This window comes from Epinephelus moara, chromosome 3 (assembly GCF_006386435.1).
Source record: "Epinephelus moara isolate mb chromosome 3, YSFRI_EMoa_1.0, whole genome shotgun sequence".
Lineage (NCBI taxonomy): Eukaryota > Metazoa > Chordata > Actinopteri > Perciformes > Serranidae > Epinephelus > Epinephelus moara.
In genome coordinates, this window is record NC_065508.1 from 21,562,453 (window position 1) to 21,575,993 (window position 13,541).

The 13,541-nt window shown below is 37.8% G+C and overlaps 2 protein-coding genes across 2 annotated transcripts in view; both read left to right on the forward strand.

The window, feature by feature from the left end:
• Positions 1-1,126: 1,126 nt before the first annotated feature.
• On the forward strand, positions 1,127-5,421 carry pigw (phosphatidylinositol glycan anchor biosynthesis, class W). The gene is made up of 2 exons (XM_050040264.1): positions 1,127-1,261; positions 3,154-5,421. Exon 2 carries the CDS (start codon positions 3,157-3,159, stop codon positions 4,627-4,629), a length of 1,473 nt encoding a protein of 490 aa, XP_049896221.1. The 5' UTR covers positions 1,127-1,261; positions 3,154-3,156; the 3' UTR covers positions 4,630-5,421.
• Positions 5,422-7,751: 2,330 nt separating this feature from the next.
• The window catches only part of LOC126387594 (unconventional myosin-XIX), a 21,891-nt gene continuing 16,101 nt past the window's right edge, over positions 7,752-13,541 (forward strand). Inside the window, exons 1-4 of the mRNA XM_050040126.1 lie at positions 7,752-7,987; positions 10,694-10,841; positions 12,363-12,511; positions 12,646-12,759. Of these exons, the coding sequence (XP_049896083.1) occupies positions 7,940-7,987; positions 10,694-10,841; positions 12,363-12,511; positions 12,646-12,759 (459 nt within the window). The 5' untranslated portion in view covers positions 7,752-7,939. The remainder of the gene's footprint in view (positions 7,988-10,693; positions 10,842-12,362; positions 12,512-12,645; positions 12,760-13,541) is intronic.

A 13,541-nucleotide genomic window follows, 5' to 3' on the forward strand; every position in this document is an offset into this window, starting at 1 on the left:
ACTGAACTTTGACCTCTTTGGAGATAAAACAAACACCACTCATTGAATTCTCCAGACACAAAGAGTAGCCAGAAAAGCATGCTGGCTTGGATGTAGCAGAACATCCTGGCATTTTTGGCATACTGCATCTGACAAACTATGTATTGGGACATACTAAATCTTTTTCTGGCACACTATATAGTATGGTAGTGTGGGGATTGGAGCGCATATATAGTCTTAGACGCATGTATTGAAGTCCATTCCTGCCAGTGGGGTGAAAAAAAAATAGATCCTGTCATAATTAAAAACTTTATTGAAATAAAGACGTAGTGTCTCAAATTAGTGACTTAGAGTTTCAAAACAAGTTAGTATTTTATTATAATGAGAAATTTGAAAATAAGTTAGTATTGTTTGTAATAATTTTAGGATAATATTTTTCTCAAAATAATGTGTTAGTGTCTCAAAACAATAAGAAACTCAAAAATACTGATTTAATATCTCAAAATAATGAGACACAATATTAAGTCATATTTTTTATAAAGTTTGTCATTAATTTCAGATACTAACTCATTATTTTGAGTCAAAAACTTTTTTTTAGACAGGTATGTCATTTTTTAGGAGGTGTTTGCGATGAATCATTTTGAGATAGGGATGTTTCTCCTTATTTTGAGATATTAACTCATTATGTTTGATAGTTTCTCGTTGTTTTGAGATTATTTTTTGATAAATAATTGATTATTCCAAGATACTATGTCATTATTCTGAGATAAAATATTATTTTTGAGGATGTTTTTCCATTATTGTTAGATATTATGTCATTATTTCACCACTTACATGATTAATTTTGTTTATTTATTTAACTTTATTAATTTATTATTTTTATTTTTATTTGTATTTATTTATTTAGTTGTCGTTTTTGTCACACTTGCTTAAATACGCTTTCACACTTGAGCAAATTACACTTGCAAATGAAACAACGTTTGGGGAAAACTTCCAGTCGGTGGTGTAACGGTCATATTCACAATATACGTAAACTAACGTTGGTCTAATACTATTTTTTTTATTTTTGAGAATATTTTTCACACGCTAAAAGCGGTTAGATTATAAATTTTCAGAAATCCGAGTGATCCTGAATGCGTCATGGGGTTGAATCCGGAAGCAGGCAGCAGAGCTCTGTTTGATGAACCCACAGGGCTCGAGACTGAAACAACCGTACACAGGTTAGGTATGCTGTGAGACAGGTATCTAATGACTCTGCATTTCCGACACAGACAAATCCTTGGTAAGTACAAACAACTGGACACACAGCAGCCACATCGGTCACGTATTAAACGTCGCAGTACAGAACTTAACGATGACTTCATGAGTGGTGGTTGGTGCTGGTGAATCACTGAGGAAGTGACGGTTCATCTTGGGGAGCATTTTAACGCGCATTTGAAATATGTGAACTTGCGCCATAAAAACAGCGCCAACGACTGCGACACTGCACTGAGGGATTCTTTTTTTTAGCTAGGTTAGTAGTATCAGTAGAAACCCGCACTTTAAAATGTAACATTCTGTTTCATATTTGTGCCTTTTGTGTTCAGTTCAATGTTCAATTCATTCAATAAAAACTATTGGAAATAATAATTTCCTTTGATTTTTTATTTGAACAAGCAATTTGTTGTGTTTCAGCACTGCACTGAAAGCAGCAGGAAGGCAGAACTGAAAACACATTGCTATCTTTTTATTTATCTCAAGTAATATTGTTAAGGCAATATTCAGCAACGTTTATTCCATATCATTCTCATGTGGTGCAGCCCAAACTGTAAAGTGAACTTCACCAGGACAAAATGGGTGCATTGTACGTTTCTGCAAACCATGAATTAATCTGTGTGTTTCACACCATCATATCGACGTCTCTAAAGTGACACAGTATGTAAACTGACTCTCATTAGGAGGTGGAGGGGATGGCAGGTGGCGTGCCAAGCTTGAGACCAGCATTTCCAGCAGCTTTTTAGCCAGCAATCATGGGTGTTTTTGAGGGACTCATCACTGTTTTTCTACCAGGAATAGTCCCATAAAAAGCAGTTGTTTATTACTGAGACATTACTGTGTTTTCTACCAGGATAATGTCACGAAAAGCAGATGTTCTTATGTAGACATCACTGCATTTCCAGCGGCTTTGTAGCCAGCAAACATGGGTGGGTTTTAGCAACCCATTGCTGTGTTTCCAACAGGGATAGTGCCACAAAAAGTGGCTGCTTTTTACCAAGACAAAGCATTTTTGGCCAGATAGAGCACGAAAAGCAGACATCACTGCATTTCCACCTGCTTTTTAGCCAGCGTCTGTTTTTTACTGAGACATTCCTGTGTTTCCAGCCAGGATTGTGCCACAAAAAGAGGTTGTTTATACCTGACAAAGCTGTGTTTTCTGCCAGAATAGTGCAGCTAAAAGCAGTTGTATTTTTTACGGAGAAATCACTGCATTTCCAGCAGGTATTTAGACAGCAAACATGGTTGTGTTTTAGAAACCTGTCGCTGATAGTGCCATGAAAATTGGTTGCTTCATACCGAGACATTGCTGCATTTCTTGCTTGGATAGTGCCACGAAAAGCGGTTGTTTTCAACCAAGACATTACCACCTTCCCTGCCAAGAAAGTGTCACGAAAAGCGGTTATGTCTAATCGAGACATCACTGCACTTCCTGCTAAGATGGTGCCACAAAAAGAGGTTGTATTGTACTGAGAAATAGCTGCATTTTTAGCCAGAATTGTGCCTGACTTATCCTAGTCAGACAAAATGTTTTTTTTTTGTTTCTATAACTACATGTTATGTGTTTAACATGTTAAACACAGTGTTGTTGAAACGTAAAGAAACATAAAGTGTCGACATATCTGCTACATAACAAATGTAGGGTATCTATGGTTTGCATGAAAGTTCACTGCCAACATTTATTCTGGCAACTGGGCTGAACAAAGATTGCTTTAGCTGAAATTGCGCATCATCAATAATTGATGCAATCAGGGGACACTGGTCAAAAGAGTGCCAAGAGGCCTGTATATTCACCGTGTGTGCTGCAATAATGTTCTAAATATTGTTCAGTCTTCTGTGTCTGTTAAATACGTTTATATTTGTCTCTAAATAGTCATGTTTTTCTCATGTAGTAAAGCTAATAAATTTTAATGTTTGCAGATCATGTCTCAGAGGGACCTGAAGGAAGCGTTTGTCAGTAATCTCAATGGGACCAGTCTGCAAGAGGTGGCGCTGGGATCTTTTCTCACCCCAGTGTGTCTCATCAACAGAGGACTGATTTTGACCCTCTATTATCAGGCCAAAAGGACTCTTCCACTGCCACTTCCACTGATTTCTCATCTGCTTCTAGACTTCTGTGTGCTCATCCTTCCCCTCGTGCTGTCATGCACCGTTCTGAGCGACATTCTTCACCAGGTCATCTTGGGCCTGGCTGTTGTGTCGGCTTGTGTGCTTTGCTACATCTACCGTGTCAGCAGTCAACCCCAGAACACCATCAGCGCCTTCCTTCAGAGTCACATTCAGTTTGATCAGATTCCCTTTGTGACCATCTTTCGAGTGTTTGTAAATGTGAAAACAGCCATCAGCATTCTCGCCGTAGACTTTATTGTCTTTCCGAGGCGATATGCTAAAACTGAAACCTATGGGACGGGGATTATGGACATTGGCGTTGGAGCGTATGTCTTTGCAAATGCCCTCGTCTGTCCAGAAGCACGGGGGAAGAACATCTCAGGATCCAAGATGAACCATATCAGAAAGCAGCTGCTGTCCGTCTGGCCCCTGGTTGTAGTTGGCATGGCAAGACTAGTGAGCGTCAAAATGTCCGGCTACCACGAGCATGTGTCGGAATACGGCGTCCACTGGAATTTTTTCTTCACGCTAGCCATCGTAAGAGTCGTAGCTTCTGTGATTTTATCCGTTTTACGAGCCAGTCAGTCATGGCTCGTTGCCCTCCTGATCAGTGGATTGTATCAGCTTACTCTGGAGACAACGGGGCTGAAGGGGTTCATTATCCACAACAACGACAGAGACAAGGACTTTCTGCACGCCAACAAGGAAGGCATATTCTCTGTAGTGGGCTACATAGCCGTCTACATGGCAGGAGTTCAGGTTGGGCTCTATGTGATGAAACCAAGATCAAATGTTAGACAGTGGTTCAAAACACTTTTTAACCTCTTGTTGGGAAGTTTTGTTCTGTACACATCTCTGTACGCTTGTCAGACACTCGTGGAGCCGGTGTCTCGCCGCTTAGCTAACTTACCTTTCTGCCTCTGGAGTGTTGCTCAGTCCCTGTTCTTTATGTGCTGCCTTGGTGTAGCTGATATGATTCTACTGTTTTCCAAAAGATCATCCGGCTGTCAACTCATACCCTCATCGTGGAATTTGTATAAAAAACCATCAGACTCTGAGAAGAAGACGGGTGAAATCGAGAGACACTGTCTCATCCAGGCCGTCAGCAGGAATCAGTTGTTGTTTTTCTTGCTTGCAAATGTCATGACCGGACTGACCAACTCAGTGGTGGACACGCTGACCTGCGGCAGCTCGTTGTCAGTGTGCGTCTTGCTGTCGTACATGTTCATGAATTGCCTTGTGATACATGTTTTACATCTTTGTGGAATTACAGTGAAATTTTGGTAAAATTTGATTCATTAAAGGACAAGGTTCATTTGGGTATTTTTAAGGTTTTTGAAGGGCTGCAGTGACGAACCTTTAAAGTCAAGACAGCAAAAAAAGAAGATATATTCTGTCATGCTGATGATACTGTTGTACATAATGCGTTTATGCAAATGAGTGCATGTCTTGAAGGGTGTGTCCAAATAAGTAAAAAAATACTTTGAAATCAAACAATGTTCTTAAATCATTTGCATGTATCTATGTTTTAAAAGAAAGCATCGCTATTAAATAATGCATTCTTCCTATAAGGGATTGGCCTGTTGAACTGACATCAGCTTACTTGGAATTTAGGACTGGGTCAGGTCAGCATTTGAGCTTTCATGGAAGAGAAAACAACATTTAAAAATATGCAGCAAATACATGTAGACTGTAATGTGAGCTTATTATTTTGTGTACCTGTATACTGCATGTCTTAAAGATATGAATCTCAAGTAATTGTATGTTTGTAGTATGAGTCATTTCAGGAGGAAGAATTAAGTAGAATCTGGTTTTAGGAGGTTTTCACATACAAGGAATTTGCTCTGGATTATTGGTGCATAAAGTAAACATATATACTTTAAAACTTCAGTTAATAGCCTGGACTATTGCTCAGCAAAGATGGATATTACTTGTATTAAAATTAGGCTTCATCAGAGAGAGAGCTCCGGCGGCACTGATGGATTACCGCACCCAGTATACTGACACAATTAAACACAGTCCCTTTTACAGGCCTGGTGTGGCTACACATTTTGACAAATAAAACCTGTCTTAAATAGACGCCTGGTCTGATTTTTATAGAAGTTTGTTGGATGTATAAAACCAGGTTCTTTGCTACCCACTTGAGCTAACATTAATTAGCTGTTTAGATTACGCCTACAAATGTAAATGTTTGAACTTTTGTCAATATGGAGATGCTACATTTTGTTAGCTTGGTTACATTCTCCACAATTTAATCATTCAATCATTCAGTCCATTTTACTGAAACCATGAGCACCAAAGGACTCTTCATTCAGATTTATCGGCATGGTAAACAAGAGGAATGGGGAAATAAAGTGATGAGTCCCTTCCTCTGAACCTGTTATAAAGTAAGAACATGTGTCTGTTCCTCAGTTACCCTGTAAGTTATTTGTATTCCTTTAGTCCGTAAGGGTCCTCAGATCAAAAGGATCAGAGGGGTTGGGGTCGCAAGGGTGCTGGAGCCTATCCCAGCTGACATTGGGCGAGAGGCAGGGTACACCCTGGACAGGTCACCAGACTATCACAGGGCTGATGCATAGAGACAACCATTCACGCTCACTTTCACACCTTCGGCCAATTTAGAGTCACCAATTAACCTGCATGTCTTTGGACTGTGGGAGGAAGCTGGAGTACCTGGAGAAAATCCACACTGGCATGGGGAGAACACACAAACTCTTCACAGAAGGGCTCCACCACCCTTGGTTTGAACCAGAAACCCATCTACCAGAGACCTGGGAGTTTGAGGGTCCTGCGCAGTATCTTAGCTGTTCCTAGGACTTCACACTTCTGGACTGAGGCTTTAGATGTTGCTCCTAGAAACTGCCTGAGCCACTCTCCCAGTTTGGGGGTCAGTGCGAGTGCTCCTACTACCACAGGGACCACGTCAACTTTGACCTTCCACGCTGTTCCAGCTGTACTTTCAACCCTTGATACTTCACCTTTTCGCATTCCTTCTTTCTTATGTTGCTGCCGGCTGGTATTGCCACATCTACCACCACTGCCTTCTTCTGGTGTTTGTCAACCACCACTATGTCCGGTTGGTTAGCCAGCAGCCGTTTGTCAGTCTGGAAGCTGAAGTCCCACAGGATCTTAGCCCTGTTGTTCTCAACCACCTTTGCTGGTGTGTCCCATCAGGATTTGGGTACTTAGTGTCCATACTGGGTACAGATGTTCTTATACACTATCGCAGCGACTCGGTTGTGCCTCCCCATGTACGCTGATCCTACCTGCATCCTACACCCTGCCACTATGTGCTGGACTGTCTCGGGTAGTGTTGCACGGTATACCGGTACTAAAATAGTACTGCGGTATTAGAGTATTCCAAACGGTACTATACTGCATTTGGAAAATACCGGTACTTTGAAATTGATTCAATTCATTAATTTAGTTAATTTATTTTACTCATTTATGCACACAAACGCCTTTCTTGTTCCTATTGGAGCACAGATTGCGCAAGTGGTGTGTATGACAACACCTGTATCAACATTCGCAGCTGGCCCAAGAGAAAGTCTGCCTCGCAAAGGGAGACAACACGAGACAACACCAACTTAGTGTAACATTTGAGCAACCAAACCGTGACGTCCGTACCGAGGTACTTACCGAACCATGATTCTTTTGGTACTGTTACACCCCTACTATTTATTGTTCTAAAGGTTTGTATCCAAAAGGACTTTTCCTTAGGGAAAGTACCGAAGAGTATCGAAATTCATATTGGTATTGGTACCGAAACAAAGATTTCGTGACAACACTAGTCTCGGGTCTGATCTGCTGTGGTAGACCCTGGCCTCTATGTATGTAATGGCCCTTGTGCTTAGGGCCTGGTCTTGCCTCTGTGCTCTCTGTCAGTCCAGCATTCTCCAGCCACCAGTAGGTTTCTTGATACCAGCCACTTCCTCTATCTGACGGTGGTATGTACCATGTAGGGGCTTGTCCCTCCGTGTTGTTTGCTCTTCCACCTCTCTGCCCTCAGGTTTCTTGGCAGCTCATCCTTTGGGGCCATCTATATACATATGTGTGTGTGTGTGTGTGTGTGTGTGTGTGTGTGTGTGTGTGTGTGTGTGTGTGTGTGTGTGTGTGTAAAAATATAAAANCAGAATACGCCGTGGTGAGCATTTATACTTGTGTGGTGGTGTGTGTGTGTGTGTGTGTGTGTGTGTGTGTGTGTGTGTGTGTGTGTGTGTAAAAATATAAAATAATTGTGTCATTAAAAAAGCATGTCCTAAAGATAGTAGGCTCTAAAGTTTGCTCCTCATACAGACTTTCTGGGTAATGACTGTAGGGGTTCACTACCTCCAGCAGGTGGCAGTAGCGCGACATTACGTGTACAAGCTGCCGTTAACACCCAGAGAAGAAGCGCAGGAAGAGGGCGGGAACAAGAGTGTGGTTTAGGAGCTGGGACAGCAGACGGAGGAGGGGGAAGTCGTCCTGGAGGAATTTCTGACAGTAATGGAAAATACTCAGCTTCAAGTCTGCGGTGAAGAATAACTACGACTCTTCTCAGTTAAAACTCAGGCGGTGTTTCTATTCTGACTTTAACACGGAGGTAACGGTGAAATCAATGACTTCTGCGGACAGCCGAGCAGGACACAGACACGGAGGGGGGACGGTAAGTCAGGACACCCGGCCACAGGGTCTCTGCTGCCGTTAACAGGTTCTATGGAGTCCTTGTGGTGCCCAGACGCGACATGTTATTTATGTTGTTTGTTTTGTGCATGTGAGTTATCATCATGTTCCCACAAGGTATTAGATAATGAGATAATTAGATCATAACGTGTACGCACAGGATAATAAACTGATTACTATAAGTCACTTATCTCATGCGCACAGGATAACAACTTGAGGTAATAGATAAAAAAACAAAAAAATAGCACATGTACGGGCTTTGTAGGTTTTCCTTTCTTTATTTTACAAAATGTAAATGAAGTTTAACTTGCCCTGGAGCACCTTTGTCAATGTGTAACTCTGTCTTCATTGGTTGGTTCATAGTCAGAGGCTTTGCATTTAAATGTAAAATATAAATGTTATGTAAATGTTCAACCCAATAACAAAACCTTAGTCTAACCTTTAATAGTCTCTACAATGCATGCAAGAAAAAAATATTTTACATTTTCCTTGACTGAATGAAGGAAATGAGGCCAAATTTAGTGGCTTATTTGTTTTAGTTTAACATTTAAATGAAATTGAACATTGAATTAATAATAAATACGGTAATATATTTCTACCTTCCTTGAGAAAAGTTGCAGTTAATGATTATTCGTTACTGATTTTTTGATTCAGTTAATCATTTGGTCTACAAAATGTTCGAAAACAGTGAGAAAAGGCAGCTAAACCCAACAGTGACTTCATCAATGTCTTGTTTTGTCCACACAACATTTCCAAACACCAAAATATTAAATTTATTATAATGTAAGAAGAGAATTTTCACATTTGAGAACCTAAAAATATAATATTTTGGGTATTTTTGCTTTTAAAAAAATGATTTAAACAGTTGCTGATTTATTTTCTGTTAATCAAATAATGAATTTATTGACTTATTGTTGCAGCTCCAGGTAACAGTTACATATACACACATACACAATGAGGAACATGACTGATGTACAGTTGTTGTGTGACACTTTTAAATGTGCTCTAAGCAAAAAAAAAATTCATAAGATTAGATAAGATCGTCCTTTAATGTTCCTGCAGAAAAAAAAGCAGCATTACAGCAGCAAAGGGATAGATAGTGCAAACAGGAAGCATCAGTAGAAAAAAATAAAGTTCTCAGCAATATATTTAAGTACGTACAGTAAATAAACTGTTCAAAAGCAAAGAGCAGTATAATAAGGAAGCATCAAAAGGAAGCAGAATATAATAAACAGACAATAAATTGCAGCATATGCGTGCCTTACAGTAGCTGCTGTGACATTTTGTGTACATCAGTAGCCTTAAAATATTTAGATGATGCTTTATATTGGAGCCAATTTGACAGATTTTGGACTTGAGTTTGGTGTGAGAACAGCAAGACAGGATGAGGGTCACTCAAACAGGTGTCACAGAATTACAGAAATCACTTTGTCAATGTGTTACTCATCATCTACTCATGTACAGTACACGCAATATTTATGTACTGTTTAGTAGTATAACATACTGCTATAACACATGACTGGTGTTTAATGTGCTGCATGTGTTTGATATGTCATTGTGTCCTCTGATGTTTATTCGTGTAGCATTAATGACATTAAGACTGTTTACATGGATCAACGTGACCCTACAGAATGATAGGATGTAGGCTACCTGCTATTGGATTAAATGTGTCTGCACAAATTTAGTAGCTCAGACCGGTGACAGTTGTCAGGCAGGCGGCAGGCCATGTGATCTTTTAGTTTTTTTCCTCCAAGCTTTATTTGCACGACAGAACTTACAACAGATTTACCAACAACAGCAACAAGGCAGTGTAAGCTTAAAGTAGTGCACAGAACATTATACATTAATAATAATAATGATAATAATAATAATATTAAGAAGAAGAAATTAAAAACAAATAACCTAAATTCAGTAAATTAAAAATAAAATTAATTACATAAACCTCTAGTTTCTAGCTTTTGATTTTGTGCAGTATTTCACTGGGTCTAGGTAGGATTTAAAGTTGAAAATAAAGACAGTTACAGAGGATGGAAGCTGCCTAAATCAAAAATAAATGACTATATGAATAAATTAATATGCCAATAAATGTAACCACCTTTTCTGTAAAAATAAATGTAGGCATTACTTAATTGATAAAATGCAACATAAATTGATATTTCTGTTTTACTTACTTTTTTTTTTAAATTACCTTTGCATTAACTATATGTACATATAGTTAATCAGTGCATGAAGGTGTTGATCCCATGACACACACCCCTAATTTGCAAGAGGAAGAAGAAATACATTAAGAAATAAATTTAAAAAAAATACTGAAATATCAAGGTTTGGGGGAAAATATAGGGGAAAAATGCAAAGAGCACATACTATATAAATAAATACATTAAAACAATGAATAAATAAAATTCAAAATAAATAAATACTAAATGCAAAAATAAATAAAGAAGCTGATTAAAACAAATATCCATTTATGTCACATTTTATAAATTAATTATTGCCAACATTTATTTTTTAATATTTTCGGAATATGTAACAGCCTATTAATTCATTCATTGAATCATTTACCTGTGTATTTATTTTTTAATTTGCCAGTTTCATCCTCCATAGCCAGCAGGGTGGGGTTTCTGCCATAATTTAAACGGTCTCAGTTCATATTTTAAACACATGATCGCGTTTTGTCTTGTTCACACAGGTGAAAGGATTTGTCCAGAAAGTCCACACTCCTCACCCGTCCCTAAATGATTCACTGGAGGGAGAAATTCAGGCCTTCCTCATCGATGAAGACCAACTCCACACCTGTGACGACCTCACCAAAGTCAACCCAGTGACACCATCAACAGGTGACAAATGGGGCTTGAATGTCACTGGGGCCCGTGGAGTCTCTGGATCACTTGATAAAGATTATTTATCACTTCACTCGCTGCTTCTGTATGGAGGTCAAAAGCTGCCAGACTCAGAATTAAATAAATGACTCGATAGCTAAATAAATATGCCACTACATGTGTAAAAATTTAAATAAGAAATGTAGGCATTCATGTGACAGGAATTGATATTTCTATTTAAATGTGCTTTTTAATTTATTTACATTTTTATTATTTCCCTTATTTATTTACCTGTCTATTAAATTTTTTCTTCAAAATATTTATTTTTTTTAATTATTTTTAAATGTATTTTTTGCATTTTTAAAAAAAAAAAAGTATTTATTTCCCCCGAACTGATTTATTTGTGTATTACTTTTTTATACATTTCTTTATGCATTTCTTCTTCATAATGCAAATGAGGGGGCTGTAATTAAAAAAAAATATAGGGGCAACTTTTAACGTATGGGTTGATCAACATCAGAGCGCATAGATTGACTATACATATACGGTTATTATTTTATATATTTCATTATATATTTATTTATTTTGTACCTTTAAAGTAATATCAATTTATTTATTAAGTCATTTATTTAGGAATTTTTGCAGCTTCCATCCTCCATACTTTTAGTGCTTGCTGTTTCAGCTTCACAGCCAGTGTGGCACAGTGTTTTCCAGCTTATGTCACCTTGGTTTGCAGTATTTGCTGTGTTCTGTTTAACCACTTAAAGATAAAATCTGCAGGGATGATAAAAAAACATCTATTAATGCATGAATGACCGCTTTGCTACCAACATGCTGCACGAGACGGAACAAGTTTCACTCAAGTGACTGAACTGAGAGCATGAATTACTTAGCTGGCAGACAGAAACCTCCAACATAAAAAAAATAATTCTTGTATTCCTTATACATTTATAATACGTCAGGGCTGCATGTTAATATGAAGCTCAATATATTAAAGTTTCTTATGGACTTTTTTTGTTTTAATCATCAGTCATTTTTATTCCCCTATGTTTTTCTTGACATAAAAATGAAATGTCACCAGCATTATGTGAGAAAAGATCAGTGTTTGTAATAATCTGTGAAGATTTTAGCTTAGCAAGGCAGTGTCAGTATTAAATAAATAAATAAATATGCCTCTGAAATAAATAAAATGGCTATGAAGTAAGTCCTGAAAAAATAAATAAGGCAATAAATACACAGGTAAATGTAAACATAAACATGTAACTTATTGTACAGGCCAATGAATAAATAAATAGATTTTTATTTTTATTAAATATTGACTTAAATGGCATTCCATAACAGTAGAAGGCAGGGTAACAGCATGAAATTAATGTGGCATATTTTCTTTGAAAGCTCTTCTGGTAAATGAATCGTGTTGTTTTATGTAGTCACATAATCTTATTATAGGCAAACATATCTTTGCTGCTGTGTCTCTGGTGGTTATCATCTATGAAACACCGTCTATGCCTAATTATAATATCTAATATTTTCCTCCGGTAGTGCTGAAATGCCTGCAGGCCAGGTACAGTGTGAAGGTGTTTTACACCCATGCTGGCTGCACCTTGGTGGCTCTCAACCCCTTCCAGCCAATCCCAGACCTCTACTCTCTGGATGTGATGAAGGAGTATCACTGTGCTCCTCAGCCGCAGGTATTTTGTGGTCAAACGTAAATCCTCCTTTTGTCAGCTTCAGTCAAACATCATTAAACTCTGGAACCTCCTGAAGGCACTGACGTCTCTCCCTGCCAGCATCTTAACAAATCTGTATTTTCTACTGTCAACAGGAGTTCAAACCACACATCTTTATAGTGGCAGAAGAAGCCTACAGGAATGTTAAGGGCCAGCTGGAGCCGGTGAACCAATCCTTGGTGGTCAGCGGTGAGAGCGGAGCAGGAAAGGTAAACCATCATCTTCATCTTCTTCATCTGTTGCACATTTAACGACAGTGATCTCTCCTCAGTTGCTCTTCCTGAAGTTACTTCCATTGTTTTCCCTGTTGGAGCGTGCCTGATGCCATCAAATGTACCAGAAATAACATAAAAAAAAATAAATGTTGTAACTAATTTATAGTGTGACATGAATTGATATTTTTTGTTTTAATTCAGTTGTATATTTATTTACCTTTGTATTATATATTTATATGTATGATAGTCAATCTATGCACTCTGATGTCGATCAACCAGTTGGTGTAAAGTTGATCTCTTGACACACCTTGAATGACAGAATCCATATTTGCACAATGGGAAGGAAATGCATGAAGAAATGTATAAAAAAAATAATACTAAAATAAATAGGGGGAAAATGCAAAGGGGAAAAAAAATAAATGGTTAAATACATGAATAAATAAATTTTTAAAATGAATAAATCAATTTAAAATAAATGGAAAGTACATGCAAAAATAAATACATACATGTAAAATGTAATTACTGGCAAATTAAATAGGAAAATAAATAATCAATTAATATAAAGGTAAAAAAAAATTAATTAAAGGGCCAGTGTGTAATATTTAGCATGGTTTATTGTCAATCTGAATCTGAATCTGAATATTCTACCCATTAATATGTTTATACAAGTGTATGATCGCTATAAAATAAAATTTGTTTGGTTTTCGTAGCCTTATAATTATGCTTTTATATATATATATAGCAAGGGCCTTGCTTTAGAGAGATCGCCATTTTGC

Excerpts from the sequence above, each read along its gene's own strand:
- pigw (XM_050040264.1), top strand. The coding sequence starts at position 3,157 with ATGTCTCAGAGGGACCTGAAGGAAGCGTTTGTCAGTAATCTCAATGGG.